The sequence below is a fragment of the Pagrus major genome, chromosome 14 (assembly GCF_040436345.1).
Source record: "Pagrus major chromosome 14, Pma_NU_1.0".
Taxonomy (NCBI): Eukaryota; Metazoa; Chordata; class Actinopteri; order Spariformes; family Sparidae; genus Pagrus; species Pagrus major.
The window spans coordinates 9,659,888-9,685,686 of NC_133228.1; the positions used below are offsets into that span (position 1 = coordinate 9,659,888).

Consider the following 25,799-nt stretch of genomic DNA (forward strand, 5'->3'; position numbering starts at 1 on the left):
GGCAGGACCACTCTGTGTTTTTAGTGTTACTGGAGCAGCTGAAAGTGGACGTTTACCATCCAGTCGTAGCAGGAAGATCCAGCAGACCACTGAGCCACTCTCAGCCCCCTACGCACTTCCAGGCACCAGAGCACTGTCTGAAGACCCAGTGAGTGCATCACCACCCCCGGTGACTCTCACTTTTTCTTTTTTCATAAATGTTCTGTTTTAAGAGGAGATTTAGATTTAGATTTAGATTTAGATTTAACATTTAGATTTAGATTTTTTTATTCAAATTTAACACTGACATTTTATTTTTACAAGAGAAGTAAATATCACAAAGTTCACAAATATTGCTGTAAATGCATTGTGGAGATATATGAAATCGGCAAACTTGTTTAATTGAGTCGTCATTTTCGGCTGTAGCTGTAAACTGTACTTGAGTTAATAACGTTGGTAGCCTACTTTTGTCACTTATGCTTATTTTAAAATGAATGAATAAATAAGAAAACATAGGTTTATCTCAAAAGTGGGAGTTTCCCACACCCAACCTTTCTATGAAGGCAACATGAGAAGCATGTAGCGTGCAACTATTGGATTCATGGTTTCATGCCGTCTATATTGTTATAACACCACATAATCAATCACAGAGGTCTGAAATGACGTCACTAATTTCAGATGTTAGAAAGGGGTCAATACGGTTCCATGGTGTAATGGTTAGCACTCTGGACTCTGAATCCAGCGATCCGAGTTCAAATCTCGGTGGGACCTGATCGGATTTTGTGATAGTCAACTACAACATATACCAGTGTGATATGACTAACGGGAAGTTACGAGTGAGTGTCGACAAGCACAAGTGTCTTTTTTTCCTCACTGTCGCCGGAAGGAATCCACATTTCCTCCAAGTGTGACTACTGCACGACAATATGCAGCAATGATTAATGAGGTCATTGATTTGACTGATCACAAATTGATTGAATCAGACTTTTATCGTGAATTCAGTCAGGATGGCCGAGCGGTCTAAGGCGCTGCGTTCAAGCTGGGGAACAATCGTCCGTCAAAGAGGGGGAAGAAGGGGGGGAGAGGGGGAAGAGGAAAAAGGGAGAAAAAGGGAGAAAAAGAGGAAAGAGAGGAAAAATTGGCCATCTTGCACATTTATAAGGCATTTCTAGCTGCCTGAATGCAAGTTGGAAACTTTTGGTGCATTGAAGTGTTTTTGACACACCACGGCCGGGATTCGTACCCACGAACTGTGGAGGGGAGTCGCTTCGTGACGCACATTGCCTTATTTGGACATTACCGCTGGAGATGGGGGTGTTCCCCAGCTTGGGCGCTGACGGGGCCTCCACTTTCTTCCTTAGGTTGTAAATAATTAGGCAATAAATAATAAATGCTTCCTTACTTATGTGAAGATCATTTAGCATCTTTTTATAAATGCAGATTGTTTTCTTGTGAAAACATAATTTCAGCATCATTTCTGTATGTGTAATTATCCTTTTTTTCTTCTCCCACCATCCTGAAGGACCAGAATGCCCACTGACAAAGGCTCATCACTCATCTGAAATTCCTCCTCATGTTTGCCAGAGACCACCTCCATCATTTATCAGTGTTAAAAATGCCTCCTCTGAGCATGTTTCTTTCTCTGTTTTCATAGACAAAGCAACATGCTGTTGATGTGCTGCACAACACTGTAAAAAACTGTAACAACTTAACTGTTGCCTGTAACTTTAAATCTTTTCCTGTATAATAAATTAAATGAAATAGCATGGTGTCTCTTTAAGAGTCGTCAAGCTAATTAAATTGTAAACTGTTACTGTTGTTGAATGTTGTCATTATCATCATTAACAACATCCACTTGTACATTTGGTGTACACCAGCTTTGTTTGTTCATGGGGAAAAGAAAAAGGAACTTTGGAAAGATTTAATTACAACAGACCATGAAAAGTGCAACAAATAATCAAAATATAAAAAAACAGATTTTTTCACACAACAGTATCCATACTTCAATGAACAAGATTTAAGTAACAACTAAGCTAAACTAAACTTTACAATACAATTGTCAATTACCATTATCAACTATTTACAATATATGTAACTTTTCTTTTTCAAATGTAGAAATATTGAGTTATCATACAACTATTCACAGTAAACAGGATAATATATTAATACTTAAACAAAGAATATTTCAAACTATTTACAATTTAACTATTATTTACAAGGATTATTTATTTACAATATATTACACACTATTTAGAGAATTTCTTCCTCATTTCCTCCAACCACTGCTGTTTGGTGAGTGTATCGAAGGCAGGGCAATACACTCTGCCAAGGTACTGGCTGTGTCCAGTGTCAGCAGTGCGGAACTGGCCACACCTTTTGCATTTGTTTGCCTCCACTGTTCTCCTGTAGGGCCTCTTTGGTGGAGGTCCAGACTCCGCTGTGGTGTTGGGCTCAGTTAAGTGTGGGTTGGTGCCCTGAACTGGCGCAGGAAGGAACACTTGGACAAAATGAGGAAGAGTTTGTCCTGTTGCCGTGGCGATGTGAGGTGCTGGGGGCGTGACAAGCACAAGCCTCTTCATTGGTGCCTTTGGCATGATGGGGCGACTAGAGGCTGTCGGCCTCTGTTGTGCCTGACCTGCTGTGCTCACCGGCAGCTGGTACTGGTGCTCCTGTCGAGCTGACCTGGGCTCAGCAGGGAGTGCTCTTGCCTCCTGAAGAGGCTCCTCAGACTCAGGGAGGGCTGAAGGCAACGCAGTACCCTGAAGCAGCACAGAGAGCTCCTGCCTCTTCTGCCTGCTGTTGTGCCACTGGATGAGGGTGTTCTGGTTCACCTCTACCAGCTGAATCTCTGATCCCTGCATCACCAGGGAGTTGCCAACAACAAGCTGCCTGATTTTGTGGTAGTCCCTCAGAATTAAGGACCACCTTGAGTCGGCCCCCTTGCCTTTCCTCACTGGGCCTTGGTGGAGATTGCAGAGTCTAATAAAAATGTTCTCCACCAATCGACAGCAGTTAGGCCACTGAGCAGGTGCACTACTTGCACCTAACATGCAACGGGTGGTGCTCTCCACACCAGGAGTTTGTGAGGGCTTCTTCGGTGTCCTGAACCGTCCACTCAAAAGTCTCACCTGGTGTCGTGCTGCATAAATCACCCGCTGCTTGTCACCTTTGTCCAGCTTCTCCCACAGTGCTATGATTGCACTGGTCTGCTGTTTGGTGAGACAGAGAGAGGTCTGCTCCCGAAGCTTCACCAGATACTCAGCCAGTCTGTCCACGTGCTGGTATCCAGGAACATTTTGGTCATCAACAGCCTGTGCAAATAAGAAAATAGCAAACCTTACAACCTTCACAGTTTATTTAAAGTACACATCATCCAGAGCATATGTACTGTGTGTAAGTGTGTATATGTAAGAGTTGGGCTCATATCTATACACCTACATATTCGAAATCAAACACACACACACTTACCATATCTTCATCTTCAGCCTGCATATCCCCTCCAGCCTCAGCGGACAAAGTAGAGGGCATGATGGATGCACCAGAGGCCATGGAAGACGTGCCAGGAGGTAGGGCTGATGTTCCAGGAGCCAGGACTGATGTTCCAGCAGGTAGGGCTGCAGGAAATGGTAAGAAAAATCACAACAAGATTATTTTGTATAGATATTACAGCATCACAGTTTTAATTTTCACTGCAAAAAACTATTATAATAATGATGATGTGACATTTGTTGGGGTCTGTACCAAATGAACATGTTCTCTTACATCTGGGGAACATGATTTGTAGGCCAGGCATCTTTGCAGCACTACGCTACATCATTTTAATGCTGTTTTGTCAATGCACTTGGTCATATTGCAATTTCACTAGTATTTTGAATAGTTCAACCATACCAGTAGCTATGGTGGATGTGCTGAAAACCGCTGAGGATGTGCCCACACTCAGGGTGGATGTGCCAGGAGCCATGCCAGATGTGGTGATCGCCAGGGTGGAGACGGTGGACACCAGACTGGATGAGGGACCAGGAGTGAGCAACGCTGCAACCTGAGGGACCTCCAGGTCAGCCACTGTGGGGTCGTCTGGGACGTCAGCGAAGCCCTCATCTGTTTCCACGTCATCCTCATGCTGTTCAATTAACTCAGCAGTATCCTCTGAGTCAGGGTGCATATCCTGCAGTGCCTGACCAGTCTGCCGGAACAGATACTGCAGCCCTATGAGCTCTCCTGAAATAATTGAAGTAAAGTGGATAATTTACAGTGTTAATAAAGAATTTTAAAACCAAGTTGAATACCACTGTGTTCAAAAATGCTTACCAGTGTAACGTGAGGGTGGACAGAACTCTGGTGCCACCTTCTTGCCAAACAGCTTCATGTAGTGCTTGTTCACGCAGTGAAGCAGGTCACCCGAGTAGCTGCGTAAAGTTGATGGTGCAGTAGACAGGGCAGCACTACCACGGTCCTGGTTCCACCTATGGAGTCCCTCCAGCAGGTATGCCTGAAAATTCAGGCTGTTGGCACTGGTCCCTAGAAGGACATTATCAAATATTAAATTATGAAATATTCTTGGATTATACAGGACATGAACCAACATGTCTGAAAGACACAAACCTGGTATGAAGCGGTTCAGGTGGAGATGAAAGGACTCCAAAGATGTCGAGCCTCTGGCACATCTGTATGTTGGTAGACACAAACCTCCCTTTGTGAGCTCCCCTGTTTTGGTGTATAGAGCAACACCTGGCAGGTCCTGGATGCACTTGATGTGCTTTTTCTGGACATGCCAGATGTGCTGCATCCTCTCCCTGTCAAACAGCGGAACTCCAAGGGAGTCGTTCCCACTGCTACCCATCAGCCCCTGCAGCAGCTCCTCCAGCAGCTTAGTGGTGGTCTCCTCACCACGGGTCCTCCTCCGGCAGTGGAGAGCCAGCTCCTCCCTAGACAGGTGTCTACTGATGTCACCATCGGTGAGACAAGGCAGGCCCTGTGACTGAAGCTGCTGTTTCTTTGCTTCACACAACAGAGCTAAATCAGCTGCATCCCACTCAAACAGGCACGCTGATAGGCGCGACATGAAAACTGGGTACAGCTGATGAGCATCTGTTGTGCATCCCAGGGCAAGTCGGCGCATGAAGTGCCAGATATCCAGCCTTACTGTCAGGTCTGGCCACCCCCTGAATCTGACCTTCAACTTGGTCTCCGTCGCCTCAGCACAGCAGCCACAGTCCACATACAGGATGACAGGGGGATCCACACCTGCCTGCTGGTATCGCTTGACCAGATCCGCTGCCATCATGTCCAGGCCAGCTCCTTCCTGAGCAGTCAGCACACTTATTAGTATCTGACCATACTCATTTCCCACTGAAGTGAGCCAGAGTGCTGTGCCCTTGGCAGTTCCGGCAAGCTTCTTGGTGATCTGAAGCACACAAAATGTATAGGGTCTCTGTCAACATGATTCAGAAATACTGAAAAACAGGCATGTATGTTATATATATAAATATGTAGCCTATTTTTTGAAGCAAAGAAGATTGTTTAACCTTTTTAGTGGAATCCATCTTTAGTATGTCACCATAGATGGAAGTGATTCTGGCCTTGATGTCCTCCAGCCTCGTCAGAATGTCCTGGCTGTAAACGGAGAGGAGCCATTTACAGCTCGGCACCACAGCAGGCTCTGGAGGCTCAGGGAACACCATGGGCAACAGTCCGGGCCGCTGTAGGAAGTCCACGCACTCTGTGGTGTACCGTGCCACACGGTGAAGCCATTCCTCCGTGTGGTTCTCCCTGAGTTGTTTCAAAACCCGCGTAGGGCTGTTCCCCAGGCCTCTCTCCCGCAGAAGTCGGATCACCCGGATGTCACAAGCAAACCTTGGTCACAGACAGATGTATCAGTAAAAATGTTTTACATGATTATATTTGACAAGGCAAGAGAGACAGGAGATGTTACTCACTTTTGTGTGAGGATGACCCGAAATTCCGACCTGTGCGCCAAGTCCAGTTGTTTCAGGACAGTCTGACTCCAAGACACATGGTTGGCTCTACATTTGGTGCAGGTTAGAGTCTCTGTCACCATGTTGTAGATCCTGTCCACGTCCAGGACCTGACGTGCCCTCTTGTGCAGTCCCGCTCCTGTGAGTTGGTGGCGTCCACAGGCAGGGTTGGGACAGACCACCTTCACCTTCCACAATTTGTAGGGCATCCAGACAAGAAGTGGGTGGGCGAAAAAGCGGTCTGGAGCAGGAGCCTGGTGGTAGAGATGACCTGGCTGTGGTGGATAGTACCAGAGCTTCAAGTTGTTTTGAAGCTCTAGTTTTCCCCTGGGCCCCACCTTCAAAACATATTTCTCAATCCATTTGTGGTCTTCAGGTGGCAAACCCTCTGACCACAAACGGGGCAGCTGAGGTGACGTCTCTGTCCTGAGTTGCGCAGCCTTAGTGATAAAAAAAAAAACACAATGCAAAAACACACTTAATACTGGTAGAAGACTGATTATGCTCTACACAGAATGATATTAAATGTTATATTACTTACTGTGACGGTGGCACACACTGCTGTGGTACTGAGGACAGGCACTGGACCTGGAGCATCTGTCACAGGGTCTGGAGACTGTAAAGGCATGGAAAATATTACAATTCATATTATTAACAACATAAAAATTATGTTGTTATTACATATAGCTGCTCTACATGAAACACTATTATTTAGCTTTCAGGTGTCATTTCTGATTTGAGTGTTTCTTTTTTAATACTCTTAATAATCTTGAGAAAAATATGGACAGTTATACATATACTTTAACTGTGTTTGAAACTGAGTTATATTGTTACTTACTGAGACAGCAATGCTGGCTGGGGAACTGGTGCTTGCTTCAGTGGGGCTGGTGACTTGGGTCTGTAAAGAATTCAATCTAAGTAACTTGTACAAACAAACTTGAATTTGAACAGTTTCAATGTGATCTCCATTTACCTCTGTTGCTTTTCTGGCTCTGCTCAGATTTGGCTTTGCAGCAGCAACATGAGTGCCACCAAATCTTGGCTTGGTAAACTGAAAGGAAATAAAGCAAAGGCCAGTGTCATGAGAGGACTTTGTTGTCTAACTATCATTCAGTGAAGAAAATGTCAAATATTCATCGTCAAGTTATGAGTGTCACAAATACCATTGACAAATTTAATAATGGTCGCTGTTTATGGCCGGCTGTCACTTGTCCCACGGCTGCACCCTGCTGGCCTGCCGCTGCACTCTGTGGCCCCACAGAGCCCTGGACGGGACCTGCTGCTGCGCTCTGTGGCCCCACAGAGCCCTGGACGGGACCTGCTGCTGCTGCTGCACTCTGTGGCCCCACAGTGCCCTGGACGGGACCTGCTGCTGCCGCTGCACTCTGTGGCCCCACAGTGCCCTGGACGGGACCTGCTGCTGCACTCTGTGGCCCCACAGAGCCCTGGACGGGACCTGCTGCTGCACTCTGTGGCCCCACAGAGCCCTGGACGGGACCTGCTGCTGCTGCTGCACTCTGTGGCCCCACAGTGCCCTGGACGGGACCTGCTGCTGCACTCTGTGGCCCCACAGTGCCCTGGACGGGACCTGCCGCTGCGCTCTGTGGCCCCACAGAGCCCTGGACATGGAAAAGTATATAAAATCACAAATTAGCTTGTGTACTAATACACACACACAACTTGAGTATTAAATTGACCAGTGTTACCTTCTGCGTGTGAAAATGACACACACACTGCCTCTCTTGACCAAACAAAGACCTCTGTCCTGGTCTCTGCATTGGACATTTCTCGATCTAAAAATAACAGTTGCACATTTGATTGAATCAACCACAGATTCATTTGTGTAGTTACACAGATCTAATGCAAATTATTTGTTCATGACATGTTTATTAACTCATAGGAACATGGCCTTTATTGCATTTTATACAAATTATAATGAGTTCAATGTATTGTGAGAGTAAATAACAATGAATACAATATACTGTGTACAGTGAATATACTGAATATACTCATACCATCTGATAGAGGGAATACCACCTCTTCTGCCTGGGAGCTGGCCTGTTTCCTCCACCTGGAGGCCAGACCCCAGTGCTGGCAAACTTCCTCAGGCGGGACATCCACTCTGAGTCCGCCATCGCCTTGTGGGACTTGGAAGATGTTGCCTTTGGTGGCATAAATGCATGAACATTTTTTAAATGAATGAAAACAACGCGAATACTGGAACATGAAAGCTAGACCACGACAACCAAAGCCAACCAGGCTTTGGTTGCATCTGTGTTTGTAACTCAGCTGTAGAATTAACCTGATTTATATCATCAATATGTATTCTTATAGTATGTTGCGGGAAATATCATGAATTAGAAAGTTAATGCCTTTACAGTTTGAATGATCTTATTAAAACAGAATGAGGTTTGAACGAGTCAGCTTCTCGGAAGTGTTAAAAATCGCACGACACTGAGTTCAGGATACCACTAGGACCACCCCACCCCCACCCTGACAGTGAACTTTTCTTGACAAACAATGCATGACTTCGATTGTGTAAGGGATACGTGTAACACTAAATGGACACAATTAAAGTGTATCTCCAGCGATGAAAACGAGTGTTTATCACATGCAAAACACTGGAATTAGTCTTGTGAATGGGCTCAAGAGGCAAATTCAAGCTAGCAAAGCTAATGTCTAAGTGGTGAAGATAAAAATACGTATTCGTACGACAACCCTAAACTATATTTGTTTATATATGTGAATTTAAAGGATTTGGTAGAAATATTCTGCTTCAAAATCATTCATAAACTTACGTTATCAAAAAAGCCCCATTCATTCTTCGGTAACACGAGTGTCAGCAAACGCGACAAAAAGCAAAATGTCTGTCATATAATTTAACACAACAGGTGAAATTACTTTTCTTTATAAAGTTTTAATGTGTACAGCAGTGTGATAAATGTGCAAATACTCGCCATTTCACTTGTTGTTCACTTCTCTGGTCACTGTCACTCGCCTCAAACTCCGCTTTCTAAAACGACGACGGTTACCGCAAATTTTCTCGGCTTCGTTCGGCTTCGCTCGGCTCCGTCCAACATTTCTCCGTCGTGATTGGTCAAATGTTGGAGCTGGGCGAAGGCGATTGGTGGGGGAATGTTGGAGCCGCGGATTTGATTGGCCGTCATCCTCCAACATTGTGAAATGTTGGACGGTCGCTCCGGCGGCTGCTTGCGTTCAGGTCGCAGTCTCCCCTGGAGGCGTGGGTTCGAATCCCACTTCTGACAGACACCATTTTCTCTGCAGGACTTTGTTAAACTGCTCATTCTCATTTAACAAAAACGTGGTCATTAGGTTCAGGTGATAATATGATCATAATCTTAAACAATTCTTATGAACAGCCTATTATATTCCATATCAGCAAAGAGATCCCCCCTAAATCCAATACATTGGACTTTTTAATAATACTATAGTAGGCCTAATATAGGTGTTGCTTGTGGCCCATGTCCTACCATTAAGTTTTGGCCCCCCAAAGGAAAAAGTTTGTTATTCTTCAGAAACCTGGGCCTGTAATAGCAGAGCCAGTCCTGCAGGGGGCAGCCGCTTCCTGTGACGCCAGAGGCAACATGTTGTACTGTAACAGGTGAAACAAGCCTAATTGAAATGTGTTTCATTATTAAGTATCTATTTATATAGACATACTGTAATCTCATATAAGGGTTTAATGAATCTAGGACCCCCTAGAAAATGAGATGATTCATCTCTAGGGGCTATCCTGAATAAATAAATAAAAATAAATAAATAAGTATGCAATCATTTATGTTTTAACAAGACTTTGATAGAACTTTGATTTAGTTTGTACCCAAAAAATAAATCTTCATGCAACATTATCAGCTTACAGTAAGCACAGGATCATGATATGTCAGTAGTGATTTTTATTGATCATAGCCAGTGTTGTTTCTATTTGCAGTATATTGACAGTGAACTGTAACAGACTAAATCCTCACTCCAGCATCACGTTTCCAAAACAATTGCGTCACGCCGACGCTGGTGGTGACGAGCTGCTCCACTACACTCCTCCTACCTCACCTTTCCTCCCCACTCTTCTCCAACTCTCCCATCAGGACCACAGGGATGTGAGACACTGACACACACCAGGCTGGAGAACAACTTCATCCAGCGGCCAGACAGCGTGATATTCCTGGGAGCGGTTGTGGACACTCACCGCGGCTCCAAACTGAGGGAGGGGGGGTCACTTAGTTTTAGTGTGTTTTTGTTTTCTTTCTGTTTTTTGAAATACAACTCAGCAGCCCTGTCCTGTGTTGTGTTTGCCATATGTCGCGAAAGCAGGTCGACCATGACTACAACCTCCGTAGTATGAGCAACCTGATGGGCGAGCGGTGGAAGAAAGTGAACGACGGAGGAGAGCGGAGTCTCATCAAGGCTCCCTCCAGCGCCAGCATCAGCAGCCAGGGCGCCTCCGCCTCCACCGCCGCCGCCGCCTCCTCCACCGCCGGTGCCCCAGCAGCGCCCTCCTCCTCCACGGGGGACCTGGAGAGAGCTGCCCGCAAGCAGTTCCAGCAGGATGTCACGCCCGGCTTCGTCTATGTCCTGGCCGCCTTCTCCGCCCTGGGGGGCTTCCTGTTCGGCTACGACACCGGGGTGATCTCCGGGGCGATGCTCCTGCTGAAGAGGGAGCTGGACCTGAGCGCCCTGTGGCAGGAGGTGCTCATATCAAGTACTGTGGCCGCGGCCGCCCTGTCCGCCCTGCTGGGCGGCTTCCTCAACGGGCTCTTCGGGCGCAGGGTGTGCATACTGATGGCCAGCTTCTCCTTCACCGTCGGCGGGATCGTGCTGAGCACCGCCCCGGGCAAGGAGGTTCTCCTGACGGGGAGGCTCATCGTCGGAGTGGGGCTTGGTAAGACATGTGTTCAAGATGCCCTCTGTCCCTCCTGTCTGACATCCAACTAGATGCTTGTTTGAGCTTTTTCCTCACTTTACTTTAGCCTTAATAGCACTTTAAACTCTTCAAATAAGGTTTTTTTTAATGAAAGCAAGACAACAATCACATGGTCAAGCAATTACATTTAGAGCTATTAATCAATAATTCGATTAGTTTTAAGACTTTAAAGAGCTCCAGAGCCACAGGAGACATTATCCAACAGTTCCCACAGACTGAATACTACTTCCCATTACAGCTGCAAAGATTCATTTATTAGTTTTTTACTTTTAATTACTCCCAACTATTCTGATAATGGATTAATCAGGTTTGAGTATTTTATTTAAAGGTGCAATATGAAAGAATCGTAGTCAAAAATATTCAAAAAATGAACTAAGATCATCAATGGCAAATGAAGAACCAACAGTTTTGATGTTGTGATGTCCTCAGTCTGAACTGCTAGCTGCACAGCTAACTGAGCTAACTAGCTAACGGCAGCTACAGTTAGCAGCATTTAGCTTTAGTTACTCTGGTGATATGTTGCCCCCTATTTGTTACAAGTATAAATTCAACAGGTGGCCAACTCTTACAAATTGCACCGTTAAAGGAAAAAAAGAAGAAAATATTTGATTCCAGCTTCTAAAATGTGCATATTTTCTGGTTTCCTTACTATATTATTAATAATAATATTTAAAAAATCAGAGGCACTCCAACTACAAGAAGATGTTTCAAAAATATAAATATGTGGAGAAGCTAGTTCTCCTCTGTGTTTTGAAGTATTTTTTCCCGTTTTCCAAGAGCACCCGACGCAATTATTTAATCTAAACTACATTACTTAGCGCAACCAGTCATCTAATTTCTTCGTAAACTGAAAATCTTTGGACTGTGGAAGAAGCAAGACATTTGCGGACGTCGTCTAGGGCTTCACGACATGTTACAATCCGTTCACATATGGAGAACATGGAGTTCTCTGTCTTGATTGGATAAAGAGGGCAGGGATGCCAGGAAATGTCTTTTCTCTTTTACTGCATGAGCAGGAAGAGGAGAGACATGGGTTTATGACCAAACACTCTATAACAGTGATTACTGTTTGAGTATAGAGCTATTTAACACCTATTTAAAAAAAAGAAAATCAGTTACAGCTGTTTTTATTGCTAGAAATTGTAACATAGAGCCCCTTTAAAGCTTCAGGTCCAACGCCAACCCGACGCGCCAGTGTTTGATGAAGGGGAATGAGACTCAACAATCAACTATATTTCTCGAGAATCACATAAAAAGTTACATATTGCTGCTTTAAAACTGTCACAGAGGTGAAGACGAAGTGAATCTTAACTAGAAAACCAATCAAATAATCTCACGCCAGCGGCAGCACTAATGTTAATGTGAGACTTTATTGATTTCTGCCTTAACATTTCCCCTGCACTTGGTCTCTCCATCACAGAGGTCAGAGGTCAGAATCAGCTTAAGTGCATCTTGAGGTCTTAAAGACCCCTAGACACACACACACAAACACACTCACAAACCCACACATCAAATGTCTTTGGTCTTCTCTCTCTCCTCTCTCTGCCTCAGGCCTCACATTTGCAATTACTCACAGCTTCTAATTACACAGCGTGGCCCTCTGCTTGCTCAGGCTGCACGCCACTGGCTGTGAGACAACTCGCTGTCTTTGCTATTATCATCATTAGGATTATTATTACAATCAGTCGGGCACCATTAAGTGATGAGGGGAATTCTTAAGAAGAGGCGGATGTCGTCACAGTGTGCCCAAGAGGAAGCCGAGATGAGCCCGCAAAGCACAGAGGAGCCTCTCGGAGTCAATAAGGTCGCCTTCACTGATGTCAGAGTCACATTTATCTGATTGGCTGGTCTGTCCCTGCTTTCTATCCCCTTTGCAAATATCCTTTTCTACCACTTCCTTCCCTACATGAATATTTTTCACTCTCTGCTTCCTTTTACATGCAATGCGCCTTTTGATCACAAGTCAATGTACCCCAAATTATTTATAGTGGCTGCTGTTACTCATGAGTCACATCCTCTGTGGAATGGGCTGTTTAAACGCGGCTTTCCAGGCTGAGCGCTGATGGCACCGGCCTCCTTTGAGAGCACTAAGCCCCCTCCCCTTTGGCGGTACACGGAGGAATTGCAGACCATTATCACTCCTTAGTCAACCACTGGGACCGGAGAGGAGGCTTAATTCTTCAATAAACATCCCTGACCGCAGTGAAGAGCTCTGTGTTAAATCTTCTACAAGACAAATCCCTTTATTTGCCTTCAGACCCCTTTCGTGCAGTTTCTTAAGATAAATGGCTATAATTTAGTTTTTCTTTGTGTGATATATAAATCAACCTCTGTATAATTAACATATAATTATCTAGGAATGTGCATCATGAATGTTTCTTGGTTAATTTTCCACTAGATGGGAAGGTATGAGGGCATCGCTGCTGGATGAATGGCTGGTGGAAGCAGGAGATAAAGATTTAAAGGAAAATACCAATACCTCTAATTGCAGGGTGGATTTTTCTCTTAGCTATGAAAGAGATAGAAAGTAAGAAACCCATGATATGACAGTAAAGTTTGTTTCGGTTTTTTAGGAGCTCCTCTCTTTTCATGCCCGGGATCAGCTGATTGACATGAAGTGCAGACATAAAAACACTCTTTGACTCAACATTGCTGGAACTGAATTAAAGCTTCATGTTTCCTGTGATGGATTATAGAGCAGTCTGTGTAAAATGCTGCCCTAGATTGACGAGGCCTGTGAAGGGTCACTGACAAAAACTTGTATTAGCTTTTCCTTATACTAAAACAGTTCTTAAGCAATGGCTAGCGGTGTAAAGACGACTGTTATGACTGTTCTCTTTTCTCTTACTCCTCCTGTACTGTAATTAACTGTATTCTCTGCAAAATCAATTAGAGTAATTACAGGGAATTTGACAAAAACAAGCTTGACTCCTGGAATAGAGAGGGTTCAGTTAGTCACAACAAATTGCTGCCATTTTTTATCATGAAAATAACATGTAATGGGATGTGTTGCTTTGAGTCGTCATTATAGTAATTTAGACAGGTGCTGTCCAATTATACAATTTTTCTAAAAGCTAAATACACAAAAGTGAAAATAAAATAATCCGTCCCATGTTTAATTCTGCTCACCCACCACCAAACTTTTATCAGGACCGGTCTACTTGTCATGGCGATACTTGTATGCATGTGAAACTGTTGAATAATGTCCGTGTGGCTGTAGAGGAGCTTTCTACAGTCGGATAAAAAATTACCTTAATGTCATCAGCTTTATCTTGGGCTTGAGGAGGACAATATCACATCAAAAAGCCTCTGTTACAAACTGCGGGATAAGAGTTGAGCTAAGATAAGATGCATTGTGGGAACTTTTGGGTCCACCTGTTGCATGCCAACATTTAATAATTACCCAAAACGGTGCTGGAGAAAAATATATTTGCTACAGAAGAAAAACAATTATGGTGGAGAGCAGCATAAGGAGTGAAGCTGCTCTGTAGTCTGGTGGTACGGCAGCGGATACTCCTGTATCTTTTGGCAGATGGCAGCAGGGTGAACAGGCTGTGGTGGACTGCGTCGTCTAAACTGGCAATACACAATTCCTGTGAAAACTGTGCCCTACGTCGCACACACGTGTTATGTTTTCAGCCTCATAGCCATGCGCCAATTGGAGAACAAGAGCGATGGCAGACAATCGAGCTTTGTTGTGTTTATGCGTGGTGTTATTCTGTGGTGTTTAATTGTAAAGTGTAGGCTACACCGGCAACTTCTGGCCTTGCATCCACACTACAGCGTTTTCAATCGTTTTTACAGATCCATGTGCACGATGATAGTTTTCACAATGTTGTTGTATGAACGCAGAACCTTTTTAAAACACAAAGTACCCAAAGGATGCGCAAAGCCTTCATATCCTTTTGGCTCTGTTCAGACACCTCACTTCGCCGATATCACTGATGCTCGGTGGAGATCCACAGGACTGTTTCATCCACAGGCTTGTGGAGGCAACTGATGGAGGTGTGAAAAGTCTCATTTTTCATGTCACGTTACAATCCAATCACATATGACCAATAAAAACGTGATTAATACATGTAAATTGCTACAAATTGTTAATAAAGCCAGTTTAAGTAACTAATGCCCCAAGTATCGCAAATTTCTGCTTTTGTCTTGGTTATATAGTCTAATTGTGCCCTCTGTAGAGTTGCAATGATTTATCAAATAGTTCTTAAACAGCTTCTTAAATTTGAATAATTTCTGGTTTGTGTACTCCCCTATGACAGAAGACTGAATATCTTTGCGTTGTGGACCAAACAAGACATTTGAAGATGTCATTTTACGACATTTTTCTCTATTTTCTGACATTTTATAGACCAAACGACTAATTGATCAATTGAAAAAATAATCGACAGATGAAAATATGTGTTAGTTGCAGCCCTAGCCATCTTTGTTATGAGCAAATACCCGTTGCTGGTGGAAATAAACAGTAAGTGTTTCCAACTACTAAGTTTCCCGAAATCTGATAGTCATTTTGAATGTTTTGAATTTTAAAATGGAAAGTCATCAACCACCAATAATTAAAGGTGAAAAAATAAAAAAATAATATTTTCAATATTTTCAATAATTTTGAATGTAGAGATTAAAAGAAATGTAGGTCAGGAAATAATATGTTTTCCCAAATGAACATGGGAAACGAGGATAAATTATGCAGCAGCTTCACACAAACAGGCTCTGATCGTTAATATGAGGAAGGAACTAATCACTCGGTCATTTCAGCTGTTACATTATAGGTATCCCCCTCCCCCCTCTGCCATCACAATCTTTTCCCATACAGTCGTCATTACACAAATGTGCTCGAGCTGGCCCCCGAGAGATAATGAAACACGTTCTGGCATCCCAATTAACCCCCGGAGACGCTAATATGGCAACATTTTTCATCCTGGCAATTATTCCGACCGTGCCTGTCACCTGCACACTCGCATTAACATGACCGCCGGTTCTCAGGAAAGACTTTGCATGTCTGGACTGAACTCGCCAGAAAGGTCATCGGAGCTGTTTGTCGATCCAGGAAAGGCCAGGCCCTGCCAATCCCTGCCTCCGTTTATTTCTACACAGAAGCCTCTGGTTTGTCTGCTCCCGGCCGGTTATTGCTGATCTGACCTTTGCCTCGGCACATGGACTGCTGTGCGATACGAGGCCATTGTTAGTCTGAGCAAACAGACCAGACTGTCAGGACTGACAAGGAATTATTCCTTAACTTGGCGATTTTGAATGAAATTAAGAGGTTTTCTTGCAGCACTGGATATTTGTAGGAAGATGTCTTAATCTTGGGGGAGAAGCCTACTCTTGTTAGCTCGCTTGGATGTGTGATTTGTGTTGTGTGTGAGAGTTTATTTATAATCAAGCATAGTAATTAACTCCAATCAATCTTCTATACACACGTTGCTTAGTGATTTCCTACAAACTAAACCAGGGTTGAATCCTGAGTGACAGCCGGGGATAGCCAAGTTAGCACGACCACGAGCGAGGCAATCTGCTAGTGTGAGCTACTTTTTACAGTTGAAAAATGGGGACGGGTTAACTAAGCGTTCCTGTGTATGATGTAGTGTGTCCCGTCAGATTTTCAGATAAGGCAGGAGTTGCCTCCAACTGCCAACAAAACTTGCTACAAGAGAAAACAGACCAGCTCTCACATCCCTGCCGGACGAGAGTCTGATTTACATTTCGAGCATTTAAAAGTGTCCTTGTCTCCACGTCACATGTCTTGAAACAAAGTTAGCTCGCTAGCTGAGGAAGCTAAGCTAAGAAAACGCAAATAACAAAGGCGCAATTGAAAGAAAAACACCAAAAAGCAACACCACTGCTCACTGATGTAACAGAGCATCTCAGTTTTGCCTAACTGAGCTGGTTTTACAGTGGTAGAGGGTTTAGTTGTCAGTGTTCATCAGTGATTGATATTGGCATCGCCCACCTCGCCCACATAGCCCAACCAGATGAATGAAAGTCCAATATTAACTCACACTCACTGTATCCTCTCTAGAATACACTAAATTCTGAGAGGGTTTTCGTATTTTCACTAAAAAGCTGTGGCTGGAAACAACACTATGAGAGAAGGGTGAAACTGAACCAAGCTGCAGGGCTGTAAAACCAAAACAATGACCTAAAAGACGCTGAAAGGCTTCTGAGTCGGATGATTATTCTCTGTGATCGCTAGGAGCAACTCCTTTCACATACAAGTAGGCGTGTGATCAATTGTTAATATAGAAATATTGATTAAAGCCTCTTTAAATAAGAAGTTGTGTCATGTTGTGGCAAACAGAGCTGGTGAGAGTCCTCTGCTGTGCGACAGACTCATACATTAAATACATTTTCAAGGGCAGCTGAACTACGACTGCTGTCAACATTTGCTGTTTCCATCTTCAATCTATGTGACCCCTGCCCTGCAGATCTTAGTGGCACCCCGAGCGTCTCCCTCTGAAATATTGGTTTATGTGTGCTCTCGGTGCCAACAGTTAGATTTAAAGGCTCAAAAGGAACCGTAAAATGTTTTCATTAAAATAAATCTGCTCTGATGCCTTCAGCCTCAGTTAGTCATGATCCGTTTCCTCACACAGAGACACACAAATGCACGAGCAAGCACACAGTCTGAGTGTTTGCGTAATCATGTGTTCTGGCTAAATTATCCAGCAGTTAGGAAATGTCGAATTATTTTGTCCTTGGAAACAGTAGATGAATGGACTGCGTAAAAATAGTGCTGTTAATTACATTGTGATAACATTTAATTACTACCCGGAGGCTTGATAATTAATTGGTTGGTTTATGTAATTAAGTCACATTTCTCCTCCTAATTAGGTGGAAGCTGTGTGTACACTTAATGAGGAGTTTGTTTTTATGCATATTGTTTTTGTAAAGCGGAAATCACATCACTTAAATGTCATGTTTTCAGAAAATTTGCTGTTTTAGGCTTGACATTTGTGCATTTTGATTTAATTACCAGACGCCACAGTGTCGACTGGTGATGTTTTCAGTGTGTAAGTCTCTGTTTGTGTGTCGTCAAGGCAAAAAGTGCTCCTGGAGACAGCTTTTGTAGCGGGAACTTGCACTGAACTGGATCTCAACACTCAAATGCTTTTTCTAAGTTTCAGAATATGGAAAGGTTGTGGTTGAGATCAAAATGAAGGCAGAGTCCGAAGTTGGACATTGTCCAATCAAGGGGGTCAGAACTAGAGAGGTAGGAAGTAGGAATTGGCCCCCCCACTTTACTCCCCTGGCCCAAATTTGTTTTAAGTTGTGGATCGCTGTAACCCAGTTCCAATCAACTGTCCACTCTGTTGTAGGTTGGTATTGTTTTCACATTTTTCAGCAGGTGTGTAGTTGAGATCAAAACAAAGGCCAAGGAAAGTGTGGTCCGAGCGAGGGGGCCGGAAGTAGTGGGTGCCCAGGATAAGATGATCTCCAAAGGCCCCCAGCAGAATTCTTGAGGGTTAGAGGACCTTTTTTGGCCCCTCCATGACTCAGGACCCGGGATTAATGACCTGGTGCGACTGGTGTGATCACACTGCAAGATGATCTCTAGTTTCTTTCATGAAATGGTTTTATGAGAACATGAGGTAATGGAATGTAAAGTTTCATGGTATATTATGCTTTTTATTTGCCTTTAAACAAACAAATCTGTCTTGGCAAAATCTAATATGAAATTAGGCACACTTTACTGAATTTAATTAACAAAGGGGAAGACCCCTCCTGCTTTTTACTGTGAATGTAACCACCACTCACAGCACTTACCCATTTGAAAGTAAACAACAGCTTTATATGGGGGACTTTTCTCTTTTCCTCACTCCTCACTGCATTTTCAAGCCTCCTCCATTAGCCTCTAATTAGCTTCCTCCATCAAAACCAGCTCCTCCGTACCAGTCCTGCCTGTCCCTGTACTGAACCACAGTGATAGAGGGTCTAGGGAAGTATCTCCCTCATACTCTGATCGAGTGAGTCAGTCCCGAGCTTTGTACTATGTGCCTAGAGGCTGCCTTCACAAGACCAGACAGATCCTTTGTTTAAGTGTGCAGCACTGCTTTGAGGCTGAGCCTGACCAGACGATGACTTTAGATAGTGTGCGTATGGTTTGTGTGTGTGTGTGTGTGTGTGTGTGTGTGTGTGTGTGTGTGTGTGTGTGTGTAGAAGGGAGTGCTGGGAGCTATCCCTTGTGCTGAAAGGAGAGCTCATTAACGAGAGAGAGAACACACTGCGACTGTGTTTATAAAGGATTCATATTCAAGCAAGAGGAGAAATCAGGGCTGTTTAGGAGGTGAGGCTGTTTCAGTTCAAGTGAGGACTTCAGAGGGACATGAATTCTTCAGATACTGGTATCAAAATAATGTCACTTGATCAAGATATGTCCTCTATGCAATGGTACTTACTGATACAGGACAAGAGCTACTCATTGTAAATCTAGTTTGTATTTCTACACTCTCACTATCAAGCAGGTCTTTCTTATGTAAATTCAGACGGAAGCATAAGGAAAGTTAAACATTTTACCTTTTAGATTTGTCACAATTGTCAGCGGTAGATATCGTTACAGATTGCCACCCCTTTAAATTAAACAGTTTTAAATGAATCATTTCAAACACTTCCCTTTGAGTCCCAAGTAAAACAGAAAGTAGCCACCTGACTTATCAATAACAGGTAATGGATCATACTAATTTTGCACTCCCCAAATCTGTTGTTGAGATTCACAGACATGTGACTCAAGTCATTTGGTGCAAGTCTCAAACAAGTCACAAGTCATTTTTCTTGGGCAACATAGGCATAAATCCCAGGGGGGACAAAATAAAATGATAAAAATGACAAGTCTTTCAAGTCATCATGTCTCAAGTCAAGAGTCTTTAACTTCCAAGTCAAGTCTCAAGTCACTTATTTTCTGTCCAGTCAAGTTGCAAGTCAACAGAAAGTCCAACGTAGAATGTAGAACATGTTCGTCAACTTTTAGCATTAGCACAACGACTGTTGGACTCCAGAGACTATTAATTACAGACGACAAATAAACTGAAGCAGAAATATGCAGCTTTAATTGGCTTTAGCATGTTTTCCCCATCGCCACCTGCATCAGGATATGAAACAGAAATGATTAATTGCTCAGTAAATACATTAACATCAGCTGTAGTATCTCACTAGTGGACATATGGGCTGTCTGTGGCAGCAGGCGTGGTTTGGACAGAGACAAGCTGGCGACAAATATGGCTTAAATCAAACAGGGGAAACTAACAAGAAGAGGGACGAGTAAGAGGTCTGGCTGTATGAGGCGAATAGATAGAGGCATTACAGTAGATAAAGATCTTTAGGACTTTAATTGTGTTCAAATCATTTTCATGCATTTTTCTGTCTGTGTGTGCATATCATTATTCTAATGCAGTATATACCATACCTAAGGAGTTTGCTAAGTTGCCAAGATGGTCAAATAATAACAATCGTACCAACTTCATCATCTGACACTATTAAAAACACATCATAGTTCATTTTGAGTCAATCCCACATACACTGTCCTGCTGCTCTAAAAACTCACTAATGCACCAAATGTGTATCAATGTGCCACTGAAGGCAGTCCTCAACTAACCATTAACATATTATTCCTGTTTGAGTGTCCAGTAACATTTAGTCATTTAAATTACAGAGCTTTTTGAAAATAAAAAAAATATTTGTGAGCTTTTTATTCCATAAAAAACAAAAAAAAGGGAACCAATAGGCCAGTGGTTGAACGCCTGAGAGCCTGGGGAAGTAATCTTTTTGTGGAAATTTTTTTAAATAATAACAATAAGTGCATGTGATGCATTTTTCAGGTCTGAAAAATGACGTGTATGACAGGTACTTATAGACATGCACGACTACACTTCTACAGTAGCCAAAACAGCTGCAAGGTGAGTACCTATCTGGCATGCACAAGCATCCAGACTTCAACGCATTGAAAGGCACACAACCCCACAAACATTTGACCTACGTGGCAAATTTCAGCCTCAAAGTTCGAATGTTGAGGTTGCTAGGGTGGGCACAGCTTTGTGGACCAATGAACGGATAGATTTGTATGGACCAATGTGCAGCAAATGGTTCATAAAATAGGGACACAAACTCTGGTTAGTCCAATGATGCCTCCAACAAGTGTTTATGCCATGGAAGGGGACCTGGCAAAATGGTTTGAGTATGTGTGTTAGCCTTTTTTGCTATAAACCCGCCCCATTGCCACATCCCCTTTTAGCCAGACACACACCTTCACATACACAAACTCGACCTCCATGTCTAATTTCAACCTCCTACGACCAACAGTGTGACCTATAGAGATACTGGTCGCAGCTTTAAAAAAAAAGACACATAACACATAGATGCAGGCTAAAGTTGAACTTTTTTAGGATGCAGTTCGTCTACACACTGGCCATGCCTTTGCTTTAGTAAAGGTCAATTTTTTTCTAGCGTCCCTCTTTCAGCAGCATCTCTCTGAAGCTTATGAATGGATTTCGATCAAATTGGCCCGAGCAGACAGACCTCATGCCAAAGAGCAGTTGATTAGATTTGGACGGTGATCTGGATCTCGGATTTCCGGCATCAGATGATAATCCTTTTTTAAGCCATAACTAAGATAAAGACTTGTCTCTAAATCCTTGGGGTATGTTTGCACGGTCAAGAAATCAATTTGCATCAAAACGTCAGCAGAGACGAGCCTGATATCTCTGGGTGTAGCAGCCTGCTGGAGAACTGAACAGCCTAGGGACAGTCTGCAAGTGCCTCTACTGTGATCATTAAACACTGAGCAGGAGGCTGAAACTTGAACACAGGGCTTCGAACCGTGACTGTTAACTTTTCCCGTAGTAGCTACAGAAGTGTGTTGTGATGTTGTCTACTCCTCCAAGAAATCTAACAGTCCTTTGAAATGTGGATGATCGTTGTTTCCTTTCCCAGAGCACCCCACTCTCCTCTGTGTAGTTTCTTGTAAAAGGAGAAGAAGAAAACAGAAGAAAATCCTCCTTGTTATCGATTTTCCTTTCCCCAGAGTTGCCACAGTGTGGTGCCCGCTCGGAGATGGCGCGGTTGCTTTTCCCAGCAAGTGGTTGCCATAGCAACAGGTAGCCATAGCGGCCGTCGAGGGCAGGGTGGTGGCCGTCGGGAGGGGCGGGGAGGATAGGGGTGTAGAGAAAGCAGTGGCAGACTATTAATAGAGCTTATCAGGAGCCAGCTGCAGAAAGCTGCGGTCTAATGGCACCTCGTCAGATACATCATGGACAGACACACACGCTGTTTGTTCTGTGTGTATGTGAGTACTGAGGCGTGCGTGTGCTGAGGCTGTGTGTGTGTTGTTGTGAAAGTGCATACAGTGGTTGTGTGTGTGTGTGTGTGTGTGTGAATGGATGTTTTCCAGATCAGAGGAGTGCAGAGTCCATTACGGAGATGATGTCACTGTTACTATTGTTGATGTCAGGGTCAGAGGTCGAAGTCATTTGAAATAAGTAGTCTGTTGCAGACAATAGCAATGATTGAAATAATTGTGATTAGTAATTATGATTTAAAACTCACTCACTTCGTAAAACACTTTGAGTTTGAGATTTTAAAGTTACAATGTGAAATTGATTTCTTTTTAAATTCTTCTCTGACAACATGATAAAGGTTTTAGTCATTGTTTAGCTTTAAAAAAGTCCATGGTTGATCATATAGTGTGTGTCAAACAAGTAATGCCAACTCCCTTTCATAAAAGCTTGCATTTCCTTTGAGAACGAGCAACATCTGCTGCAGGCTTAAGTGCCATTTCTGAGCAGTACCTCCCGCTAACCATCTCCTCTCCCTCCCTCTCCCTCCCGCTGTGCAGGTATTGCCTCTATGACAGTTCCAGTGTACATCGCTGAGGCCTCTCCGCCCCACCTCAGGGGGCAGCTGGTGACGGTCAACACCCTCTTCATCACCGCCGGACAGTTCACTGCCAGCCTCATTGACGGCGCCTTCAGCTACTTGCAGCGCGATGGCTGGAGGTCAGACACAGAGAAACGCACCTCACACACACAGGGGATGTGTTCAGTTACAATTCAGACGAATAAAGCAAAAGTGGCATGATATATGTCGCATAAATACACTTTAAAGCTGCAAGAAGGCCTATCTGCCTATGTGATGATGGATGATCATATAGTCAAATATGATATTAGCATCTTTTCTCAAATGCCAGAGAAAGTCGGGCTGGCTCAGACCGTCACTCCAAATGTCAGCACATGCACAGGTCAGCCCCTAACATTTGCTGAGAGCAGCCGTCCTGTACGTTTGAAACATACATTATGCCTTTTCTCTGTCCTTCTGTTCTCTTTTATCTGTTACCATCTTTGCTCTCCTTCGCTTCTGTTTGCGTCCTTTCTCACACTGAATGCATGTCTACAGTCCCCAGAGTGTTAGAATGTTGAGCTGTGAAACACCGCAGATAAAATCAGCCGTTTTGCAGGGATTTTCTTCAACTACGGTTCTGACGGAGATGGCGGAGATAGTTTAGAAGCTGCTAGATTGGTGTGATTCATGTGTGATAATGGATTTTCAGAGACACTTACATAAAGTTTGGCGTAAGAATGTTGTCTGATTGACGTCTTTGCCTGTGCAGCAGAAGCATGGATTTTTTGAAGTTGTATAAAACAATGAACTGCTGCTTCTTCTACCTCTCATGAAAACTGTCTCCAATATTTCATAATCATCACAGTCTCTTCCTCGCTTACTCTCATCTCTTGTTCCTTTTTATTCTTTGCCTTCCTACCACACAACTCTTTCACAGACTGTGTTAAACCCTGATTGTGTGCATGAGTTGATACAAAGAGAAGAGAAAGCTATTTTTCTCTCAAGATAATAGTCCAGTATATCGGTATATATGTGGTGCCCTTTGTATTTTTTTTCGCCCTTGTCCCTCAAACATCCTGAGTTCACCACTGCTTATTAGTATTATACTTATAAGTATTCGTAATTAGGTTATTTTAAGCCAAAGAATGTGAATAAATCCTTGACATTTCCCCCAGTGTTTGATTTAAATGAACATAAACTGAATGCAGGGGCAACCTCTTTGCAGACTATTTCTGTAACATATGTTTAATGAATTCACTGTGAGCCCACAAAAACCGAAACAAACAACACCCGGTTCTGTAGTTTTATAATTAGATTCCTCACTCCTTCCCTCCCGCTGTCTCCAGGTACATGTTGGGTCTGTCGGTAGTTCCCGCTGTGCTCCAGTTCGTCGGATTCCTGTTCCTGCCGGAGAGCCCTCGCTGGTTAATCCAGCGCGGGCTGACCCAGAAGGCCCGCCGAGTGCTCAGTCAGATCCGAGGCAATCAGAACATCGACGAGGAGTACGACAGCATCAAGAACAGCCTCGACGAGGAGGAGGGCGGAGGAGGTAAGGGGGAGGGGAGAAGGAGGAGGGAGGATTGGGGCAAGAGAGCGGCACAGACATTTTGTTTTTTGTTTTAAACTGTAGCTTCTTCCTTAAATTCTGGTGACATTTGTATTACAGCTGCACTTACAATGGCACCCATGCTGTGGGTGGTGTTGTATTATACTGGTATTCAGTTTAGCAAATGTTTCCTACAGTTGTTTGAGGAATGAAGTAGCATTAGCATTAGCATGCATTAATTAATGCTGCTCTTGCCTGTGCATTGATGTGAAGGTACATTAGATACATACAAGACAAAAAGTAACTACATATTAGTCAGTTTTATTAAACAGTCATATTTGAGGTACCCTGTTGGGTGTTTTTGAGCTTCTTTTTCTTTTTTGCTTCACATGCATGCATAAGGGGTAACACACATACGTGTATAAGCACATGCAAAATACTTATTCCTTTCCCATAATTTCATGCTATTGAATGATTTCATGGTTGGCGTCAGAATGATAGCATGAAACATAGCAATTAACCAGCAAAGAGAGGGAAGACGAAGATTGGAAGCTAGCAAACGTGGATATAAATGACGCAGGATTAAAACTAGAGTAACTGTGGCACTGAGTAATGACCAGAACGTTTTTTGCAGAATATCGTGATGTCACAGTGCATTTAACCGCCAATCAGAAAGAAATCTATTAAGCATATTTGTTAGGTGTCAATACTCAAAGTATTTTGGTGAGAAACACCATTATGTTTGTTTGTTTATGAGAAAACACTGTGTGGTATCTTTAATATCTGACTGTCAGACCTGCAACATTTGAAATCCTGAAAGAAAGAAACAATTATCAAATAATTTTGCATCTTGATACTGAAAATGTCGTGAAATTTCAATTATCTGTTAATCTTAACAGCTAGAGAATGGAGCCATTCTTGTCACATTCACCCGTTCACACACATGATGGCGTGGCATCATGGCCGAGGAAGGTGCCAATGATATTTCAATGCTCAGCCATTCACACACACTCGCACACCGATGGAACAGCCATCGTTAGCAATGTGGGCTTCGGTCTCTTCCTCCAAGAAAATATAAACCAAGCTGTTGGTCGTCTAAATCAAAAGTGCTCAATGTACGCCCTCAGCCTAGAGAGAGGTGGGAGTCAAGGGATGATTGCAAACATGTTTTAAAAGACTCGGCTCATGCTCGGGCTCACATTATTAACACCTCACAGCTGACGGAGTCACGACCGCCTTGAGGGCAGCAGCCTCCCTTTCAGTCACTTTGATGTCCTTCTCTTGGAGGCTGATTAGACGGTTCATGCTCCCCTCCTGCTGCCTGATTCCTATTGAAACAACAATAAGTCTATCAGAAGCTCTGTTGCATTCCCTTGGCTTCCAGGGGGATGATGGTGACCTGCCAGTCAAACAGTGCGAGCAGCCTTTCTCTTCGTTTTCTGTTGATGTGGTTCCCACATGGAGCTCTTTTGTCTGTCTCAGGATGACTTTGCAGTTCTTCTGTTCACTCAGAAAATAACCTGCTGCT

At 43.5% G+C, this 25,799-nt stretch overlaps 1 protein-coding gene and 1 non-coding gene across 2 annotated transcripts in view; both read left to right on the plus strand.

Moving 5' to 3' along the window:
• Window positions 1–678: 678 nt before the first annotated feature.
• On the plus strand, window positions 679–750 carry trnaq-cug (transfer RNA glutamine (anticodon CUG)). The gene has a single exon. It is a non-coding gene; the product is annotated as a tRNA-Gln (tRNA).
• Window positions 751–10,268: 9,518 nt separating this feature from the next.
• LOC141008551 (proton myo-inositol cotransporter-like) overlaps window positions 10,269–25,799 on the plus strand; it is a 66,254-nt gene continuing 50,723 nt past the window's right edge. The window contains exons 1-4 of the mRNA XM_073480974.1: window positions 10,269–10,343; window positions 10,377–10,851; window positions 22,724–22,883; window positions 24,072–24,265. Coding sequence (XP_073337075.1) covers window positions 10,269–10,343; window positions 10,377–10,851; window positions 22,724–22,883; window positions 24,072–24,265 — 904 coding nt within the window. The remainder of the gene's footprint in view (window positions 10,344–10,376; window positions 10,852–22,723; window positions 22,884–24,071; window positions 24,266–25,799) is intronic.